At 39.9% G+C, this 23,695-nt stretch overlaps 1 protein-coding gene across 2 annotated transcripts in view; it reads right to left on the bottom strand.

Annotated features, from left to right (window-relative positions):
• Positions 1 to 23,695, bottom strand: part of myo10 (myosin X) — a 122,296-nt gene that overhangs the window by 62,425 nt on the left and 36,176 nt on the right. The window contains exons 2-3 of one of the 2 annotated variants that reach the window (XM_047368593.1): positions 21,368 to 21,466; positions 12,292 to 12,450 (exon numbers count right to left, since the gene is read on the bottom strand). In XM_047368593.1, coding sequence (XP_047224549.1) covers positions 12,292 to 12,450; positions 21,368 to 21,466 — 258 coding nt within the window. Of the gene's footprint in view, positions 1 to 12,291; positions 12,451 to 21,367; positions 21,603 to 23,695 lie in introns of those variants that run through there. The other variant, XM_047368592.1, reaches the window with a different exon arrangement.

Genomic DNA, 23,695 nt, shown 5'->3' with positions numbered 1-23,695 from the left:
TCTCAGAGCAGACCTTTGTAGAGCACTCCTTCTGAAACAGGAGAGTCATTTTTCTTATTCATGCAGATCCATCAGTGTTGAATCTGAAAAGTGGAGGAAAGGTTGAATAGTTCCTTCAAACACACGCAGCAAAGCCTGAGGTGAAACCACGTCCAGTGTTACCAACTGTCTAGCTCACATTTCACAGATAATAGCAATACTTGAGTTAATGGGAACATGTGCAGACCACAATGAGACTACCAACTATAGAATCGAACTGGTATGTCATGATTTCAAAGAGTGAACTGTTTTGTTTGGGGCGGGGGAGGCAAAGTTCCAGGACAAATAAGAACTGACTGCCTGATGCCTATTTTCCAAAGGCCAACTCTAAAGACTAAACTCTGCATGCATCCATCCAAATAGCATGATGTCTAAACAGTGGAAACATCAGCGGTAGCTGGAGAAGCTTCAGAACAGATGATGTATAAGACGTTGTACTGCAGCAGCAGTAGCCTGGTGGAGGCAACATTCCATCCTGAAGGATGACAACATGCTGGAAATCTGCCAGAGCAAATAGATCGTGAGATCCTCTAAGGCAGATTCAACCACTGCTGTTCCATTTGTGCATCAGGTGTATTTTCCTCTGTTTCCCTCAACTTCATAAACTATCATTCCCCTAGCAGGCCTGCATTCACCCAAGTATTGTTTGTTTACCAGTTTACCTTTTATTATAAAACCCAGATTTTGAGTTTTGCTAAGTAGACTGAACATATTTAAATCCCAGTTGTATTTACCAAGGTGGGCAAAATTGCACAAACTCATGAAACAATTTTCTTATTTTCAATTTTCTTATTTTCTTTGACCAAAATCCTTTTAGACATCTTTGTCTAAGGACTACTTATTCATACTGCATGAAGAAACTGTGGTAAAACTGTGACTTAATACCAAAAAAACAAAACACAAAAAGTCATGGGATATTTTCACCATTTGGCCCACCCCCACAAGACCTTTTGAACTATTAATTTTGAGGCTGTCGCCATCCTGTTTTGTTTTAAAAATAAGGAAAGATGAAAACTTGCTTTTCAACTGTTACTCATTTAAATTGAGCTTGCCTTATGAAAATCTAGTTATCAGTCTATCAGCATACACTAACATTGCTATAGCAGTGTGACATAATGGAGATGATGAACATAAACATGGGTGCTTTTTGCTTTGTGGATTGCTTCATTCCTTTCCCAGTAAATCAAGAAAATGGGTCATAAATACTTTGTTGCATTTAGAAAGAATAAAGCCTTAATAGTGTATAAAGGTCAGTGTAATTTTGATTTGTCATCATTTCATTCTTTTTAAAAGAAAACTATTTATGACTTAATATTAAGCCAGAATTCCTTTAAAAAGCATGTCGGCTTTAAATGAACCTTAATGACTGTCCCCTGAGTTCACACATCTCCATCATGACCTGAATTCAGCCCAGATGCAAATCCACTGCAATGGCAGTTGAGCTGACATTATTTACATGACAAATATTGGCCCCAGACTTTCTTCCCAATGGATGGAGAGGAGTGGGGGGTAGGACATTTTAAAATGATGCACAGCGTATCATAATTCAGCAGCTCTCAGGCAGAGCCGTATGCAAACAGCACGGTGGCTCAGGTGACAGAGTTAAAGGGATAAGGGAGAGACGTCTGTCTTCTGCAGGAAGTACAACAAGGTGACAGTTGGCCTCTCTGTGGCGTCAGGCTCTTTGTGCAAATATTTTTGCAGATGTTTTAGTTGAACCTCACAATGTTTGGGACTTTAAATTTAGTTTGGTAGTAAATGTCAAAGAATATACTAAGAAATATCCTTTGACTGAATGCAAGACATGCAACGTGCAGTCCTCCCTCTATTACACAGTAATTAAAAAAATGACAAGTATTTGAATGTTGCAGAAAAGTTTCAAACATCTTTCATTGCTTTAAGTTATTTGGAAAAAAAAGGAACCAAGTACAATTTTACTGATTCCGGAACACCTGACCCAATTCCCTGAAGCTGCATTCACTGAAAAATATTTGCTTCAACCTCATCCTTAAAGTGATTATATTCACATGGGACATTTGAGAAGCTGCCTGAGTACAGAAAAGGCCTTTGTCTAAAGTTATGTCTGACATTATTATAATGAATTACATCAACTCCCCATATTGGTCCGTCTCAGTAACAGGTACTCTGGAAGCCTCCTGGCTCATGGTAAATTACCTGTGACTTTCATTCTCATCACCCACTGGCCTGAAATCTTTCCCACCAAAGACTCCATAACTCTCAGCCAAACAACACATTTGAAACAAGACACATGATATCCACGTTTAAAAGTTTGTTTGAGGTGTTTCTGACAATTGAGACTGAGTTTTAAGTGGATAAAGCTACTGTTCAGCAACTTTCCAGCCCCCAAAAATACCAGCTTGGAATGTTTACAACTTAGTATTTTCTAGTCTGAACATGGTGAGAACTTCCTCTGCAAATACATCTAAAGCAGAAAACAGTCAGCTGGTTTTAGAGGCCTATTTAAACATTTATGTCCTAAAATTTCACACAAAGTAGTTTTAAACTTGTCACTTTTACTGTATTTACATTGCTTATGTCAATGATGTATTTCATATTTGTTCATGGAAGCCTGAATTTGATAACTTTCAAGTTGAAAAACCTAAAACTGGAACAGTCACTGAAGTGAGACATCTGACCTGGACATTACTCACGAACGCGGACCACAAAATCCAAAATGGCTGCCGTGCACATAAAATGGATGGATGAAACTCAAACTAAATCATGAATCCAAGTAGAAACTAAAGAAACAGAATCAAATCATGCTGCTGAAATTACTCCCAAATAGGTTTATATTTTCTGAAAATGCAGCATTAAAGAAGTTGACGGCGCTGCCAGAAACTTTATTGCAAGTATAAATCTGTGGCTACAGTATGTGACAGCAGGGTTGGCTGGTTGGTCCACTTGTCCAAACACCACAAGCTGATCTTTTTTCCCATTTTGAACGGACAAAAAAATAACCAAAGGATGTACCCTGAGGCTGGAGCTCTTGCTGTGGTTTCGTAACCTTTATTTACACTTATTCCTGATCAACAGAGGATGAACCTTCATTTTCTTGTCCCATTTTGTCCAATTTATCAAACTCTGTTAAGTCTCTGGTATTTAAACAATGTTTTACTAAGAAAAGTATCACTTTCCTGTTTTATGTTTTCTTCAGTTTAACAGTGACACTGATAAATGGAGAAATGTGGTCAAGGTTGACGAAGAGAACAACAGGCTTCCCTTCTATAGGGGATCAGACTAATTAAAGCGACTGTCCAGCGACTTTGTGTTTACAGAGAGGCGTCAGTCACTGCTGATGGTGGTGTAACTGTAGAGCGGAGGGAGGCAGTCAGATTCATTAAAAAATAAGATTTCCCCGAGCCTGAGCCAGATAAATTCACTGAGAGGGAAATGAAGACCAGATGGAGGAGGAAAAAAGACAGAGGGATCAGAGCTGGAAAACCTGACAAACGGGGTGGGGGGGGGGGGGGATTCATGAGGAAAACGGTGCTCACCACAGAAATTCCTGCACATTGGTTGGTTACACTAACTGGTTAAAACGATCTGTTGTGCTGTTTGGGTTTAATATCGCTGCAGATGGACAAGTGACAGGCAGGCTGTTCAGGATAAATGAATGGATATCTCTAAGCAACAACGCAGCAGCACGTTTCACAGGTTTTCTGACAACATTAAACTTTCAACAGCTCATAAAGTTTGGGAAGTTTTGCTCCAGGTAAAATACTGAACTGCAACACATTCAAATTTTGTTTTTGTCTTTAAACTGAACCGCAAAGTGACTTTACAGCTGAGAAAATTATGTGCACTGTTTGAAACTAGTTTCATCACCTAAGCTGCTTCACAGATGATACAGAAAGAGAGCATGCAAAAAGTAAAAACATGCTTTAATGCTAAGGAGCAGATTAGACTCACTGACACAGTTTTGGATTTGCAATGTGGCCTGCAATAGAATCATCTTGTAAAAGGCCAAAGTATTGGAACTAAAACTGACAAATAGGAATTGAGAGTAGAAATTAGCAGTAATTATTCAGATCATGTCCAAAATTACCAGCTGAAAAATGAAATACCCCCTTCACAGTGCTGTAAGAAGATAATTCGCCTTAGGTTTACCTACCATTTAACACTGCAGTACGCACAATCTGATCTCCAGATAGGCCAGGACGCCACTGAGATTTTGGTGATGTTAAACAATTTTGCATCATGAACCCTGTTGCTGCACAGGTGTGTCACTAATACAGTATTCACATGATTTCAACTCAAGTATCACAACAACAATTGAATAACTTATTCACATGCAACACTCTGCAGAGACTCTACAGTCATGAAGAGGATCACACCAAGTGGGGCGCTTGAAAATGAAACTCACAGCTGGACCTACTTTATGATTAATTCAGCTAATAATTATCCTACCACTAGAGTGTCAACATGTAATTCCCAGACAGTCAGATAATCCTGGAATATGTAAAAGGAAATAATAATAATGATGACAAGGCAAGTAATGCAGCTGAACACTGAACTCTAGACCCTGGATCCCAGGATGCATGCACTCAGATATCAGAACACATGCTTTAAAGTACTTTACAGCACTTGACCTTCCACAAAATCTGTTTTATTTCCCACATTTAGACTTTCATTACCCGCTTTATGACACACATGGCAAGGTACGAAACATGTGACATCAGCTTAAGATTTTTATTTCTTGCCTTAAACACCAAACTTTTTGTATTTAGACACCTATTCCAACTCAGTTTGGAAGATAAACCAGCAATTAAAAACTCCTGATAGCATTGAAAACATCATCATTTCGGGACAATTTCTGGTCACATAAAATTCATTGAATGCTGGGACTTATTTATAAAATAATTAGAAACTGTAAATAAAGCTTCCTTGCCCAATTCAGAAAAATAAATTAGGGTTTTCTATATTTCGCCCCAAAAAGAGCTGTTTGACATGCGATTATGGTGCTCTGAAACTTAATGACATTCAAAACTGACAAAAGTGTCAGATTTCAAAATATTATCAAGGAGCAAGTGATCTGGACAGGAGATTCCTGATAAATTTGTTTATTTGTCAGCAGAACAATTAATTACATAATGGATGGATGGGGAACTTCAGCCTGGAAAACTGTGGTAAACCTGAGTATAAAACCACACATGCTATAAAATCTACCTACTTCACTAATTTTATGAAAGTAGCCCGAAATGTTTCACAACTGACATCAGGACGGTGTCAGGGATGTAAAGAAAGGAATGTGTCTATGATTTGGTTCCAGAACCACCAGGACTGTAATAACAGATCCAGCTCTGTGGAAAATAATGGCATGAGATCAAATCAAACTAAATGAGTGAAAAGAGTCAGAGTTTAGACAGAAAGTCATTTTAAATGTATTTTATTACAGGTTAATTTAAGGCAAACATGTCTTCCAGGAGCTGTGTAAGCACTCTTCCACATTTTATTAAAAACAGGGATGGATCCAACTAAAGCAGCCCAAACACTGTGCATTAACTACTCAGGTACCAACATTAGATCAGTTTCGTTCTGGTTCTGAGCCACCTAACCCTCTTGTCGTTGAGCAGTTTCTCCACATTCCAGGCGGCTGCCGCCTGCTTTCACGCTCACAGTTTCAACTGCAGAGCTTGTAAAAGCGAAGCAGTCGCTGCCTGCTGCAGTCCGTCTGTCAGTGGGCCAACAGTGGAGACAGCGACTTGTTAAAATTAGCTCAGTTACTCATGATTCTGGTCCATGCTCACACCAACTACTTGGCCTGGAAAAGTCTTTGTCCAACCATCGGCTTGGAAGGAGGAAGATGTGAGGCTCAGCAGCTGCTTCATGATGCAGGATTTTTCTTAACTTTATTTTTAAATCTTTATTTTGAGTGATTTTAAAAAGACTGGTGTGGCTTCTGACCAACCTACCATCAGCACAGTTTGAGTTTAGTCAGCTAAAACCACTGTCTATTCAATTCTGTGCTTCAGATCTTTGACTTTGTGGACCCGTCCCCTACAGAACAAACAGGTTCTGTCTGCATGGCCGACTGCACTTCTTCAAACATCTCAGATTTCGTGGAAAAGTAAAGGATCAAACACATAAGCATATTTTACATTTCCCAAATTCCTCCTTAATCTAGGACGTCTGTGGGAAATATGTACAAGATGTTTTCCTCACATGTTTCCAGTCAGAACAAAACATTTTAAAACTATGTTTACAGCAGCCTCCACAATCACTGACACCCTGACTGCAACTTTTATTGCAGCAGAAACATCTCACCCTGGAAACGTGGGGAACAATCTGGTCAGAGGGGGAAAACCCACATTAAGAAATACTTCTCAACAAAATCAACAGTGACACAACTGTTGGCACCCCTGCTGTTACTTGTACTTCAACACCCCGTTTAGGACAGCATTCTTCTGCAACATTTCACAAAGCTGGAGCACAGAGACGGACCTTTGACCATTCCTCTTTTCAAAGCGTCTCCAAATCACCAACAGTCCTTGATTCTTTCTGATGTTCTCTCCTCTTCAGCTCACAGCACAGGTTTACTGTAGGAGTTAGGCCTAGAGGCCGAAGTGGCCGTAGAAGAAGAAGTTGTTCTGTGTCTGGTGAACCGAGGACCAAAAGATTCAGTTCCAGGTTTCTGGAAGACTCCCATCAGATTTGCATTTAATTTGTTCTGGTATTTAAAAGAATTGATGCCATGCACTGAAACAAGGTTGTCAGAGAAATGGGCCCACAGTATCACAGTTCCTCCAGGTGCTTTTCCACATAATTATCTTTAAAACATTCTGATTTTATATATGTTGGGCCTCAAGACAGAAACCTGCATCAGCTAAATATTTTGGATTAACATTGCTTTCTTATGCCGGACTTAATAATAAGCAGTTAGTCTTAACCTTGAGTTAAGACTAACAGACGGACCTATAGTCATCAAGAACACCTCTGGTACCGTTCTGAACGGACTGAAATCTTGCAGCCCCCCTGCTATAGAGGCACAAGCTTGTCCCACGTTTCCCAGTAAACATCTGAGTGGTTGGAAGAACGCTTTGGTCAGAGAAGACCATAATGGATCTCTTTGAAGAGCGCCGTCCTCGCTGTGAAGTACCAGGTGGAAACTTTATAACTTGGACCTGTTTCTCTGCTACAGGTACACGATGATACCACTACACTGCGGGGCCCACTGGTCCTGAACTCTTGGACAGTAACCTTCTTTCCTCAACCAGAACACTGAAGATGGGTCACGGAGGGATCTTCATGCATGACAATGACCCAAAACATATCAAAACCAATGAGCTAAACAGCATTGAAGTTAAGGTCATCGACTTGCCTCGTCAGTCTCCAGACTCCAACGCAACAGAACATCTGTGGAAGGCACTAAATGTTTAGTTGCCAAGAGGCAGAAAAATGGGCCAGAATCCTTCCTGAGAACCCATTTGATCGCTGTGCTTGGAAACAAAAAGTTCAATCATGTTTTACTGGAGGTTTAAACACTTATTTCTCGTAGTGACGTGCAAATTAGATTTTTCACGATGTTACATGTCTCGAATTTAAAATGAATTTGTATTTGCTTGACTTGTAGGGTTTAAAATATCCAATTCACTGAACCATAAACTACTCTTAGTTCTCCCATTTGTTTTTATTTGTTGAGAAATTAAGCCAGAAGCAATGATTTCAACTTCTGATTCAGTCACATCTTTCACAATAACACCATCACCCTGCTCTCTGTGGGAGGACAAGGAGATTAATCTAATCTCATCTAAGGTAGATGTGCTATCATCCATCTTTGTGTTTGTTTAAAACTTTTCTGTTAAGGGAAAAGTCTGCGATTTGAAGCCATTTCCATTAGGATTCCAAAGACGTTTGTTAGGAATTCTTGGAGTTTTTGAGTCGACTGACCCCCTGCAGACTGCTGAGGGGGTCCTGACACTAAAACGGACCAACAGGCCACATTTTTTTCTGTCTGTCTGTTCAGAGAAACGTGAGGAGAATGGCACCAACAGGCTGGAACAAAAACATGTGGGACAGAATAATGAGAGAACATGTATGTCGGTGTGAACTAAAGAGGGACCATGTGGTGCGGATCAAGTCAGAGAATCCTGAGCGAAGAAACGGAGGGAAAAAAATGGAGTGTCGCTCAGGAAGTGTGTGTGTGTGTGTGTGTGTGTGTGTGTGTGTGTGTAAATGCTTCGACTGGAATCTGCAGAGGAGACGAAGGAGGCCACCGGTCAACGGCACAGCTGGTTACAATCACAGCATTTAAAGATGTTACACACAAACACACACACACACACACACACACACACACACAGAGGTCTGGTGGCCTCCAGGCTTATCCTCCTATTCGGCGGTGGAAGGCTAAAGTTAATGCAAAGAAGCCTGGATGCAGTTTGGCAAAGATTCCAACATTTATCCAGAAAATCAACAAGAAACGGGCCAAATGAGGCTCTTCAGAAGCCAAGCTTTCCAGCTGTTTGCTCACAGTACAACTTTAAAAGTGTATTCATGCATTTATTATTACTTCAATTTTAGGTTGATGTTTTCATCTTCTAACTAACACCTCGTTACTTTTGCTCATCCATCGCAAACCCCAATCTCTGTCACCTCAGATTAAATTTGTTAATTTAGCCTAAAAAGTTTCAATTTAGATGTCGAAAAGGTGTAATGTTACTTTGTTTTCAGACACGTTGAATTTAATAATAAAATCATGGCTTTAGTTTATTGCTTTAATTTAAGAACTTGAATGAGCCAGATGGAGATGGTCCAAAGAGCCACTTCTGCTCCACGGTCCATATTTTATCAATCCTGCACTGAAATCAAATACTTCAGGCTTCTGTAAAGTTGTTAAATAAATGTTTCCAACTTTAATACTGACTACACCCATGAGAGAAGGTTTCACCCTGTAAAGAAACACTGAGAAATGTCAGCTATCCAAAGTGATTATCACTGAGGCTAAAGCGAACAATAAGCCTGAGCCTCAGTTTTTCTAAAAGTCCCCAGGGCTACTAGAGGAAACTCTAGGGCCTCATTTCAGCTCGTGTGGGTCATCCCACCACCTCGGCCTTCTCCTGCTCCCTCTGCAGAGACGTCTGAAGAAACAAAAAACACCACTAACATCAGAAACCTTATCTGCTCTTCACCTGCAGAGTTTTTATGACTGAGTGGTTGAAAAAGGTCGTTGGAGACGCATAATGGCTGATTAGTTGTCAGCTCTGATGACTCTAAAAGAAAAACAAAATAAAAAGCATAAACATGCATATATTCTTGATTTCTAAAAATGATACTAAGCCCAAGCACTTTAAGCACTCTCTGCTTAAGAAGCTGACTGTTCACAGAGTGCTGCATCTGAGACTATTAATGGAAAGTTGAGTGGAAGGACAAATGAAGCAGAAAAAGATGCAGACATGATATTGATAACCACAGCTTTGAGAAAATTGTGAGGCTTTTAAATTATATTCTGATGTATTGTGATGCACGAGTAAAAGCATTGCTATTTGAAATCCAAAGTACCCCTATTAAAAAAGAAACTAATTGCTGATAAATAAAGAATGCAGCAGTAATATGAGTTGTTTGAGATAAATAATACAACTCATTTTTAGAGCTCTCAGCTTCACACATTTTAGCTACTAAGGACTGAAGGTTTAGTGTACAATAGCTTTATAAAACCACTGAATAGCCTCTTCAGCTAACGTAATAAATATTTGAATACAGGACACTTATCTATCAGTAGTAAATGTTCTGTAGTGATCCTTTACCAGCTCTCATCAGTACAGAAGCTCTGTCACTAGATTATGTATTTGCATCTTTTTTATGTAATAAATTTCACAACCATCTTGTACTGGTTATCAAAGAAATAACCAGAATTACATTTCCTTTCATTTTAATATTCTACCCTTTTCCATAGTCAGATTTGTACATTTTTCTGCTAGTTTTTATAGTGTTCTGGACATTTGAATACAAAAGATGTTCCTAGTTGGGTTTTATTTTCTGCAAGGCCTGAAAATCAGGAAAAAAAAAAACAATTCTGAAGCGTTTTATTCAGCAGCGATAAAGGGATATATTCGTGCTTTTTGGCAGATGGACGATCAGCTCCTTTTCATAATCTGTAATTATTATCAAATCTGGACCAAATTATCCTACACCAAGTACGGATTCCTTAAGGCACACTTTAGGATCTGTGATACTTTAATACCGTCTGTGAAAGTTAAGCAGAATAGCAGTTCCAATGCTTTGTTTGCCTTCTAAACAACAAAAATCAGTCCAGTGGACAAACTTGAACATCAGCATCTGGAGGCTCTCTGTCAGGAACATAATGAATAAATTGTGATGTAGAAAAAAATCAAAAATGAAGGACATCATCTTCTTTACCTCAATGTATGAGAAAGTTAATCAGGCAGTTGTTTGAGCAGCTGACAGAATAATGAGTGAAGGTCAGCAGAGGTAAAGGAAAGTGTGACAGAATATGTATCTATATCTGGCTGCATACATTCAAATTAAAACATTTGGTACTTTTACAAGTTTAACTTAGTGAGGAACTGTTTTTTCTGTAAAATGTACAAACTACACAAAACACTTAATGCACATTAATTTGCATTTTTACCCCAGAACTTTACTCGGTACTGGTTAAAAATCAGTTGAAAATATCTTTAAATTATTGCTTAAACGTATTCAGATTTATGTAGAAAGGTTGAACATGTTCTGACTCGTATTTATTTCCATTAAACACATTATATGTGTGTATGTTTGTAGCCCTTCCCTTCGGTTGACCAAGATCCACTTCACCGAATCTTCCCCTCTAATTTTCCCTTTTTTCAGCTGCCTCTTTAAAAAAACTCTGATTCAGGCTGGAGAAGGGGCAGCTGTGATGAATTGATTGGATAATTTCAACCATACGGGAGCATTCAAACATCATTAAAGCAACAACTTGGCATTTGTCAAAGGTTACTCTGCCTGCTGAGTGTGCACGGAACAAGGCCGTCTTTGTGTTTGTTTTGCTGCGTAAAGCGTTGGGTCAGGTTTGTTCATTAATCCATGAGATGAAGAAGCAGGACAGTAACGAGCGGGAGCAGTTTGTCTCACGAGGCAAGTTTGGAATTTGTTTACAGAAAAAAAAAACCAAACAAGCCAGAGAATGTTGGAATAATCAACTACAAAATAGTTTTATCAACTTAACTAAACATCACCTGAGGATTTATTTGGGAATCAATATCAGGCATTTAGTTTGCTACAATCGTCTGCACTGTCAGATTTGGACTGACTCTGGAAGGAAAAAAACAGGATGTGGGATTTAGTGACACCTAGTGGCAATAATCTAGATTACAACAAAAAAAGCTCTTGATTTCTTAGATTTGGCTAAAATCAGTTTCAAAACACAGATACCTCTGCCCTTCTATGTTTCACTAAAACTACTGGATCCATACATTTTCAGTCTTTATATTTTTAGCTTGAAGTTTTTCTTCCCTGTTAAATGCTGCAACATACAAACAGTCAGACCTCTTCTGAGTAACCCTGCTGTCTGAACATGTTTTCCTGGATGTCACGACCTTAAATCACAGCTTCCAGGGATTTCACACGTGACATTCCTTGGAATAGAACAGAGTTCCTAGTCTGTATGTAGAGCCTGTAATAAATCAGAGGCAGGAAGCTTAATGTTTTCTGACAGGTTATCTGCTGAGTACATCGGATCAAACCCTGCATACCACACATTTCTCACAGAACGTCTTACATGACATGTTTTCTTTCACAACACCATCTTCTGGTCGTCAGCTTAGAACCGTGTGCCAGGCTCATTGCTTTCACTTTCTCTGCCTGCGTCTAAACGGTTATCAGTAGCGTTAGGCAACAGAGCCGGTTTCAGGCTTCATGGGAGATTCCAGCAGAGAGCAGATCGGCGAGGGCAACGTCCCATGACAAAGAGCTGTCAACACGTACACTGATAGTGAAAACTGAACTGAGTTTGCTTTTTTTTAATGTCAGAGGTATTGATTTTCTTTAATGCACCTTACATACTTCATGTTTCAGCAACCCAAATTCTTTGAATCACATTTTAAGAGACTTCATGTTTTCAGTAAATTTGCCAGGACTAAAAGTCCCAGTAAAGTTGCCTTCATTGCTTTTAAACAGGCAAAGCTATTGAGCCCAGAACCACAAGTGATTGCATTAAGGTGCCAACCTGCCGCCCAGTCCAAGGTCTAAATAATTTGAAGCACACAGAAGCCATTGGGAGGTATCAGGTCAACTTACATAGATTTGTCTCTGCTGGTAACGCTGGAAGAGGTTGTGCATGATGGCGCCTTCATGAAGGTCCTCGAGTGTCGCCATGTCCTCCACCCCTCTGACGCTGCTGTGGTGCATGGGCTGCACCTTCTGTCTGGTGAGGGCATTCTGTTTGTAAGTGTACACCTGGGTCACAACACAGAACATACAGAGATGAGGCTCAGAGAAAAATGTGATAAAAGGAACTCAAAGTTTGATTAAAATGATTTTTCAAGTGGAATTTAAAATGTTAGTACCTTAACAGGTCAAACACTGAAAGCATCCTTCAAATGTCCCCAATAACCAACTGGAGCTCCTTAAAACTGATGTTTTTTGCTAGGAGATTTATTTTGTGAATATGGATTTCAGAAGATTCCCAGAGAAATTAACCAGCGTAATTGAGTCCATGCAACTTAAAGCCGTTAGCTTTAATTAAAGGGGAATCTTTTCAGTTTCATAAGGTCTGAAGTCCATAAATGGGTTGTGATTCTTGGTCGGTAAAAATATGGCCTGTTTGGCTTGGATGGACTAGATGCTATTTGTCTATTTGTTGGTACATTCCTGATTGTTATAAACTGATATAAACTGTAATGACCAGTAACTCTGCCAATGCAGAAGCTGAGCAACCAGCTTGTGCTAAAATATTTTCCATAGCTTTTGGTCTGTTTGTGTAGCTTTACTGAAATAACTTCACAAAGGGACATACGTTGAGTTGGATGTTATTTAGTCCACATGAGGGCCAGCGAGGTGACCCCTGACCCAGAGGGAGCAGTCCAACCTTTACCGGTTGAAAGTAGAAAATGGAAGTAAGTCCGGAATGAAATGGTTATTCCAGGGTGCAAAGTGGCAAAGGCACAGAGGATAATCTGTAGACATCACATTGGGTCGCGTTAGGAGAACTTGATAAGAGTTTGATGGACGTTATGGTGGGTTTTCATGTTGCCAGCTGGTCTTATCCTGCAACTGCTCCACATACCAAGCTATTAAACAAACTCAAACATTATAAACTGCTAGTAATGCTGTTTAATGAGTCTTTCAGGCATCTTCTGTCTGATGACCTTCACTCACAGTTTTGGTTGATTCCCTGTAACAGTGCTGCTCCCTCATGATGCCTCTAATTATCCAGTCTGGTACAGGTTCTAGACATGCCCGTTGGTTGCAAATCAAATCCTTGAAATGCCCATTTATGGCCTGCCTAAATGGGCATTTCAGAGGCCAATGGGCATAAATGTTCAAATCAGACAATTCTCTCTGGGTGCTTAACATTGTTGGTCATTGAGTGTAGAAAAATACATTAAATATGGATATTAGAGACATAAACAAGTCTATTAACCCTTCTCCGCATTCTTTAAGATTTACCACATTAAAGGGTAAAGTTGTCTTTGCTATCATAATTATTAGGGTCAAACGGCAACAAAGTCCTTAATTTCCAAGAACACATATTAAACTCAGCAACTGAAACCAAACAGGAAATGTTTCTATAAACAGGATGTTTTTTATTTACTTTGTCTGATATCTCAGCTGATGATCTACAGCCAGCTTTAATAAATAGACAAAAAAAGTTTGTTGTGATTTTCTGTAAAGATGCTAAACTTCAAGGGGAACCATAAAGTCAGGATCTGGAGATGGCTGGTGCAGAAAATGCAGCAATGACACCTTGACTAAGAGATTTCATCTAAGGTTACCAGAACCAACCGTCCTCTGAGTGACACAGAATTTTCCAAACGTGTTATGAGATGTATTTGACTAACAGACAGGAGACATAAATCTACACTCAGGTGAAAGCCATGACCCACCTTCAGGCTTGCATTCAAACTCATGACAGTTTTGTTTTTAGTGTCTTCAAACATTCTCGGTTTGAAGAGTTTTTCTGTGTCAACTTCAAAGGAAAGACACAATAAGATGCAAACAGCATTCTTTATTAGCAAATGTTTTCCTCCTTCCATTAGTTACAGTGAACCTCCTTACATCTCATGTTCCATGTCTCCTTCAACAGAGGTGACATCTGGCAGGCAGCGTAGATACATTTGATCCTGAGTTCGTCACGAACACGAGTCTGAAGCTGAACGCTGCCTGAAAATGGCTGCTTCTCATCTGGGTTTAAGGAAAAAGCTGAGCCTCTTCTAAAAGTCTACAGGAAGCATTTATCCACTCAGAAGAAATGATCCAATCACAGATCAGTTGTTTTATTATCTGATCTCATTGGCCACTGATTTACCTTTTTATGACTGTCGTTTACTTTCAACTCACTCACTTTTATAGAAAACCGCATCCATCCCCTTGTTGTTCTGAACTTGTAACTACAAAGAACCAGAAACATCATGACAGATTTTGCTGCTTCTGCTCTGCAATCGAGTTTTACAAGAACTAGATGTGCACGTAGAAATGGGCTGTTGACTGGATCGGACCATTTCCAGTTTGAGCAGTCCTGGTAGGTAATCAGACAACTGGAAACCTAAAACTTTGACTAACTTTGACACACGCCACTGAGTCGTGTTGAGAACAAATGAATTAAAAAATTGAAATCGAAAAATATTTATTTTAATGCTGTTACTTAATGTTCTGAAAGAGATACTGGAATTGTCTAAAACTGGTATTGGCCAGTCAAAGTTTTACAAGCTTTACATAGTATTCTTTTCTATGCATTTCTAACAAGGACTAACCAGGACTGATCGGTTCTTTTCTGACTGAATTTTTGGACTCTAATAGACTGGTCCGATTTGTTTTGTAAGGAGCCGGCACATCAAGAATAGCTGATAATTCAGATGAAACACACATTTTCTGGAATAAAAGCATAAAATCCGGGGCCCAGCTGACCCCAACACACAATGAACTGGGGGTCTGTCTGTAGCCGCTCGGTGACCAGCTGTGGCCGATCAGTTCGGAGCAACTCTTCCTAAAACAAGTCGGTCTCTGTCTGAGGAGTCACTCGCATCTGACCCTCACCCCCCCAACTCACACATTAACAGCAGAAATGCCCTCAAGCATCCTGTCAGCCTTCATTTCTCACATTCCTCCTGCAGTGACGCTTCAGCGAGAAACTGATCGTCACTGAAGCATTTTTCCAGAACATAAATGCGATCAAAGATCACTGATGGTTCATTCTACCTGCTGTCTGACCAGGTGATTACAGCAGCATTTTACAGAAAGGCAGCTATGCCTGACAACAACAACTAAAATACCTGAAAGGACAGTCAATGTCTTCCTGGTGTTATCAGGTTTAAGAAACCAGACTGTTTACTTTTACTCCCAGAAGAGGCTGGGAGTCCTTACAGACTTGTTAGACCTGTTTAGTGTCCTTGTACACAGCAAATACCACAGGTTCATAGGTTCAAGGACATAAAAAAAATTAAAGCTACTAAATTTAAAGTAGATGTTGCTGTGGCAGATAAACACAGAAATCTATAGTCCCAAACATGAAACATTCCTCATCCAAAGCAATCCCAGAATTAGATCTTTGTCCCAGCAGGCTTCCAGTGAAGCACAGGTTGCCCTCAGATTTTCACTTAATCATGCTTCTATATTTAGTCCATTTGTGTCTTTGGAGAGATAATAAGGGTCCACACCTCAGAAACAAAACCACAGGGGCCAGGCACTAAGCCCAGCAGCAGATGGTACCAGGAGTAAATCTCTGGGCCACAAAGCCATCAGACAGAAACAGGACTAACTACAGGGAGCTGGTGGCATCGTTGGGCTTTGTCCCTGGATCAGTCGGGATAAACTTTGTTTTTACTTATGTGGATCTGAAAAACACTTTACATGTGGAAAAGTTAAGGAAATACTTAAAATGAGCTAATTTGTACTTTCTACAATAAAATCTAAGCTACTGTCCTAAAGGTTTTCCTTTTTTAATTTTCATGCACTGCTTTATAAAACCGGGGAGTGGTGGCCTAGTGGTTAGAACAGGAGGTTTGCGTTCCAGAGGGGACACAAGGGGCCAGGTTCGTATCCTACAGATTGCCACTCGGGGTCCCTGAGCAAAACCCAGAATGCTCCCCGGGCACCGCATAATGGCAGCCCAGTGCTCCCTGTAAGGGATGGGTTAAATGCAGAGGACAAATTCCGTTGTAATGTACATGTGCAATGACCAATAAAGATGATTATTATTATTAAAAAACGTGTTGAGCTAAAATATGATGAATTTTAAAAGCTACTTTAAAACACACATTTTAGCTCAGAACATTCATCTAAAATTCACAAATCCTGAAAGAAAAGAATCCTGGAGTTGACTACCTGTTAGGCGTACAGTTAAAGGGCTTTCCACTGTAGTTTTGAGCAGTCATCTTAGATCAGTTTGTCAAGCCCGGACTGGATTAAGCTACATGAAATACACATTACAAGGCCCAGTTTCTGACCCATGATACCATTGCTTTGTTTCCAAGCAGGTGTGACCTGCTGTGCGGTAACTGGTTCTATGATACTGGGCTCACATATGTAAATATACATCACTACAGGATGTGGGCCGCTTGAGCGACTGACTTATAAAAGGCTAAGGCAGCGTAAAGAGGAGCTGCAGCTACATCGACGAACCATTATCTCTCAGGAAGATTCTAGTCTGAATGCAACAGATTTTCAACACATTCCTCACGTCAAAATGTCTTAGATTCCCAGACTCAAATATACAGAGTGCTCTGTCCTCCATAAATGTTTGACCAGGAACGTATGGCTGGTTATTGTACATTTGGGTCATTTCTATGGATGGATGTATGGATGATGAACAGATGAATTAACGGATGGATTGAAAGGATGGGGGGATCCATAGAGAATAAAATAGGAAATAAAGTCTGGATATACAAATATTTTCTATACTCTGTTCTCATACTTCTTCAGATATGGAAACTACTTTCCATACTTTTCCAGACTGTATAGGAACCCCTCAAAGTATTTGTGAAGCAGTCATGAAAGCAGCTGCCTGAATATTCTGAAAAGCTTTGTAAAGGAGCATCAGTGCTCCCTTCATTTTCTCCTTCAGCAGAGTAAAGGCTTTGTTTTGGCTGCTTCTCATTAATGCTACAATTTCATGTCTTTGTAACTGTGGAGATAAGCAGCTGGTTTAAGAATTGCAACTATTCTTTTTTAGTTCTAATTCCTAGTTTTATTTTTTCATATTTTATGATGTTTTTAATAAATCGTTTTGACTGATATGTTCTGAGCACATCATGACCAAGCTTAGTGTTGATATCTAGTAGCTTTATCTTTTGTAGCTTCCTTTTCTCTTTTTGCTGTCAGTCTGAGCAAACCTTGACAGAGTTTCATCCGGATCTCGTGGCCCAAACTTATTCAGGTGTGTTAGTGTGAGAGAACCTAAAAGAGGCTGATTGGTTCAGTAACATTTAAAAATCAGGTCATATTTCATTCTAATAATAAGTGTGTCAGAGAGACATAATGAAACTCCTCATCAGAGTTGTTGGAGGGGAAACTGAGCTCATTCAACCCGTTTTTTCTGCCCCTCACTTTGTCAGAAAGGTCAACAGGTAACCCGCAACTTGCCTCAAGCTTCGCCTTGCTCCCCTTTCTATGATCATCAAAAGCAGCAGCTGCTCTTTGAATTACCATTCATCTGCTGCTACATTGTCCTGCAGTCAGCGAGGGAGGAGACTGTCTGCTCCATCGAAAACACTGAAACCTGAGGAAGACGAGGAGAACCCTGCAACCTAAACACGTCATTTGTGACTGAAGAGCTGCAAAAAGCTGTGATTCCTGAGACATGGCGCAGTGGTTCGACATCCTGCTAATATTCAGGTTTAGATGTGCAGACAGGACAGTCTTGTAAAAGTTGTTCTTGTCTTGTTTTGGGGTAAACAAAACTCTAAATAATAAAAAAAATGATTAAAAAAAAAAAGAATCCCCAAAATGATCAAAACTAAGAGATAAGTTGGGAGCCTTAGCTTTGCTTCTAATTCACTTTAGATTCAGATGGAAACACAGTTCATTTCTATCATTTTGTTAATTTCTGTTTGAATATTTCTAAATTTGCACCAGAATTGAAAAAGGTCTAATGTTGATGATAGTTATGCAGACATTTGGCCAAAAATGTCAGACTTGCTTGTGTTAAACGTCTAATGTGTAGATGTATGTGTTGTGAGATCACCAAAGTTTTTCCTCCTTCAAGAATTACAGAATATCGCCACAGTGATGCTGAAAAGAGACGGATCTGGCTGGATCTGATCCAGAGGGTGATAGCTCTGAACCAGCCTCCTGCTGGGACCTTCAGGATCATTAACTGCAGCAGCCAGCAGGTCTAACCAACTCCCTGAGATAAGAATGCCTTAATCGGATGGTAATTCTTCGGGACAATACCTCGGCTCAACATGAGCCTAAATCCTTTAGTGAGAACATTTGCGGTCCGGCTGTGGTGACTCTCTGCTGCTGGCCAACTGCACAGGAAGTCTTTGTTAAAGCTGTCAGCAGCAGAGACGGAGGAGAGTAAATCCACCTTAACTGCTCCTGTAGATTACTGTTTGCTGGTGTGAATCCCATCACAATGATTAAACAGATGCAGAACCAGAAACTTTTAACTGTATTTACCAGAAACTGTTAAATTCAGTTTACTGACAGAATGATAGTGTGTAACAAAAGTCTTCTCAGAACGCTTTAAGGCAGCAAGGTCCAAATAATCTCTAAATAAAAGGAAACCATTCATTTTAACACAATCCAACGTTGACTGAAAACTCTAGAAGGTCAAATAATTGAACAGTTCACAGGGTTTATGTGAAGTCTGTCCGTCTGAGCTATAATGAAACCTTTATGCTTGTTTTAAAGCTTCGACAATGTCTAATTAAACATAGGATCAGCCTGAGATAGACTGAACATTTAAAAAACTCAAGCAAATTCACTGAAGTTCTTGAGAGGTTTGTGATTGTGCAACGTCCCATTATGTCAGTAATAATTTTAGGACTAAATAGTTTTGGCTCATCATCAGCATCAATGCTGGAAATGTTTTTACAAATATACTAAAAATAAGTTTTGCCCCTAAACAAACAAAAATCAGTCTTTACTTTTGTTTAATCAGACACCAGCTTATTGATATTTGGTGTTATTTGGCCGGAGGTCATGTCCACACAGGAGCGGGTCGTTTCACACTTCTGGTCCCATCCATCAGCCCTGGGTCGTTTTATTTGGACAGTGGGTCAGTTTGCACCGGCATTGCAGAATATAGAGGCTTCAGAAATTAATATAAGAATAAATGAAACTAAACATGAGATTTATGCACATCATTTAGCCCCATAATTAATCTAAATACTTCATTACAAGAGGTTTGATCTGCTGATAATACCAATGTTATTGTCAACTATAAACTCAGCAGGGGAATTTCTGTGATTATGAAGGCCTTTCTGCAGTGTGATTACAGATAATTATTTTTATTTTAAAACAGAATGAGAAAATCCAGAACATGGCAACACTGAAGAGCTTCAAATAATAAAAGATTAGAAAGAAGAACTTCAGAAAGTAATACAAAAATGCAGTGAACTGGACTGTAAACACCCACAATATTAACACCGATATGAAACAGTAAGAAATACCTCAAATGAAAGCACTGGTTACATTTCAGAAACATTATTATGTATGAGGTCCATAAATTCAAGAAATATAACCATAACACATGTGGTTTGCACCTTATAGTCAGTATTCATGCCAGCAGAGGCGCAGAACATGATCCAGTGTGTTTATGAGTTAAACACAGCTAAAGATGTTGGTAGCTCCTGCTGCTCTCCACCTGATCACTTTTTGGTTTTTAATAAACACTTTCTGGTAAACAGGTAAAAGTCAGTTCCAAGTTAACCGACAACTGATTCTGCATCAAATCTAAATCTAAAAGCTTCTTTCGGAGCTGGATTCACGTGCCTTTATACCCAAAACACACACAAAGCCTAATCTGATCCTAGCTCCAAATGCCCTTCACCTTTCTTTCTATATACACTGTTTTCACAACACGGATCAGCACCATAAGGCAGAACCGGGCAAGCTTCAGGGGATTAACAGCATCTTGAGCTGATCCCAAATTATGGAAAGGATCCTTTTATGCTTCTCATTGTTTCTAGATGTTGGAATAGTTGTGGAAAAGATGTTCATGTTCAGCTCCATGATGGTAAAACTCAGACATGACAAAAAGTTTTTTTCATACAAACAGTCCAAGAAAACTGTTATCAGATTAACCTACTTGGAATCAAGTAAGACCAATAAAAATGGTGGAAGCATGATGTGGAGCAAGAGGACCTCTGGGTCTTGTGACAGGCCTCTTTCTGGCTTTTACACATTACTTAAAATAAATCAAGTCAGCCTCCAAGTTCTTAAGCATGTTAATTCTTAAAGTAGGTCAACCAGCATCAGTTGTTTGACTCAGGTCAACTTTTACGAGTAAACAAAGGGACTGCGGAGAGGACTGCGGAACATGCAGGAACCAGAACATCTGATATGGTCAAAGAGGAGACAGAGCGGGTCACTGATCTGGCTTTCAGAGGAGAATCAGAAGGCCAACATTTACAGAAACATCAGCAAGCAACCAACCAACCGACCAAAAGTCAGCAACCTTCTAAACAAAGTTAAAATCTAACTACCAGTGTTTCTGAATACTTTAAATAATGTTTCAAACCAATTGTAGAGGTATCTTCTAGCCTTCAGAGAAGCTCCTCAGCCAAAGATAACTGCACCCGAAAACTGATGTGGAGGTTCACTAAAATTAATAATGGTTTTCAAATGATAAATCTGAATCTGAACTAAACAACTTTACACGAAAAGATATTTTTTAAAAACACTATTATAGATTCATAAAAAAATTCCAATGCTTTTTGGAGCATTAGAAACACCTTAAAACTTTAATGAAAAACAGCATAAAAAACATAATATGTGGACCAGCAAATCTGGGTTGGGGTAATTTACACTGAGTATAGACTCTTTACAACAAAAGTCGTGTAGGAGGAATCTGTAGGAGGTTCAAAAATTATTTTTCTATTTTTTTTACCCCTTGCAAACTTCACTGTAGTGTGCGTTTGGCTTCTTTTGGTGCAAGGTCAAAAAGACTTCACACTAATATGCTTATAAATGAGTGTTTGGGGTTTCTTACCTGGCCGTAGTCTGTGGCAAAGATGACAACACCTCCAGAACAGGAAGACACAGTGCTGGGAAGGAACTGCTCATCCTCCCGTAACCAAACTCGATCACCCTGAAACAAAACAGCAGCAGCTTTACTAAAAACACAAACCAGTTTCATTTTAAACCAGTGCCTCTAATTCATAGCCAAACATTTTCAAAAATCATTGATGAAGCTTTAAAAAATACTAAGGTTCCTGTGATTAGGTTTCCTTAGCCTAGAAGATATGATAGAACCGACAAGATCTGTGGTTGCCATGGCATTACCAAGGCACTGACCTCCAACCAGAAGGAAATATCACATGAAAAACTGGGCAGTGTTGGGTTTCAGACTCCCCTCCACCTGCAGTCACCCATGCGAGTTTATTGATGCCCCACAGCAGAGCAAAAGCTGAAAACACTTCATACCTGCTGATCAGTCAACTTTACCGCTCCTACTGCTGCAGCAATGCACCTTCAGGCAACATCCCCACTTTTTATGTTTGTGTCAAATTAGTACCTAATTCGAGGGGTTTGGGAGGAAATGATGACTGTAACTGTTGGTTTGGATGACTTTGGTTGCTTCTTTCCTCTTTTTAGCTTAAGTTGTGTAAATAAAACAGTCCTGACAGCTAAAATGATTGGTGGGTGTGCCTGTTTGGTTGTATTTAGTATAAACAGCAATTACAGCTGGACTCAGACATTTTTTAGTTAAAGCAACCAGTTAAACATTTAAGGGCACTTCAGAAGGACCCTTCCTTAATGGCAAGGCCACATGTGCTGCGGTTCATTATCGACCGGGTAACGCTAATGGGAAAAACCCTGCCTGTGCTTTGGTTAGACCAGAGCCCTCCCCTCCTCCTCTCTCTGAACCAGGAAAATGAAACAACCTTTGACCTTAAAGCCCTCAGTCGTACCGGGTGGCGAGGCAGCCAGGGGCACCTGGCTGGGAGGAAAGTCAGCAGATGAATACTCGTAGCGTAAAACAAACACACACACACACACACACACACACACACACAGAGTAAAGCTCAGGTTTGCAGCATCAGCAGCAGATCAGAGGGGCTCTGTCTGTTGTTCTAAACCCTCGGCCCCCCCCTCTCCTTTCTGTAGAGGGAAGCGGCACGATTAAAAGGATCTCCTGGGGAGAAATAAATGTGACACTCAGAGGAAACTCATAAAAGAACTGAACGTTTGATCCTGACTTTATCACAAGAAGTTGGAAAGGCAAATGGCAGGCCATCTTTTTTGGTTTATGTAGCAATCTGGAAGCAGCAACTTGATCTTTTTGATACATAAAGCCAAAATAGAACTGCCTTGAGCAAAAGAAAATAAATGCAACCTTCCTGCTTTCACTGAATTTTGGAGGGAAAGGAGCATACAAGGCTCAGAAATGCTAAAAACTCCAAGAGCTCCATCTCAGACTCTACAGGCCTCAGTTAGCATGTTAAATTTTAAAGTGCATGACAGGAAAGTCAGGAAAAGACTGAATGAGTGTATTTTGAAGGGTTGAAAATGGAGGCTCCTTATAGCAAAGGTTAGGTTTGCCAAGCTGCATGTGAATAAACCACAAGACTTCTGGAACAATGTCCTCTGGTAGAGTAGAGATGTTTGGACATCATGTACAGCATCATCTTAGGAAGAAAACAAACAGCATTTCAGCACCAAGACCAAATGTCAAGCATGGTGATGGAGGGCCTTGTTTTCCAGCCACAAGATCTGGGCAGCTGAAGTATTAAAGAGTCCAACGTGCGGCCATGAGACAGCTGAAGAAAAGGGCACAGATCTGAAACACAGCAGCAGATCTAAAACAGAATGGATAAAAAAAAAAAATTGCTTGGCAATGTACCAGTCAAAGTCCCAACCTCAAGCTGACTGCAATGCTGTGGTGTGAGTTAAATGGTAAATGGACTGAACTAATATAGCACCTTTCCAGTTATACAGACCACTCAAAGCGCTTTACACTAGAGCCACATTCACCCAATTGCACTCACTAACGCTCACACATCCATACACCGATACGCAGATCGGTAGGCAGGAGTAGGATTAAGTCTTTCCCTATTGGACTATTTTACCTCCTACTTGTTCTGATGTCACACTAAGGACCACGGTGCAGACACAACCACAGAGATAGAGATAGTGCTAACATAGGGAAATCAGATGATTCAAAGCAGACATTAGTCCTAGCTTAGTTTGCTGTTATCTTTAGTTTCTATATTGTCGCAGATGGCTGATGGAAATACATTGAAATTCTCTAGCTATTTAGACATAGAAAACACCAATGCATGCCTGGACAGGAGTACCCACTGGAACGTCTATATGG

Source organism: Girardinichthys multiradiatus, chromosome 6, assembly GCF_021462225.1.
Source record: "Girardinichthys multiradiatus isolate DD_20200921_A chromosome 6, DD_fGirMul_XY1, whole genome shotgun sequence".
Taxonomy (NCBI): Eukaryota; Metazoa; Chordata; class Actinopteri; order Cyprinodontiformes; family Goodeidae; genus Girardinichthys; species Girardinichthys multiradiatus.
The sequence above is the reverse complement of the archived record's forward strand: the minus strand, read 5'-3'. Positions and strand labels throughout refer to the sequence as shown.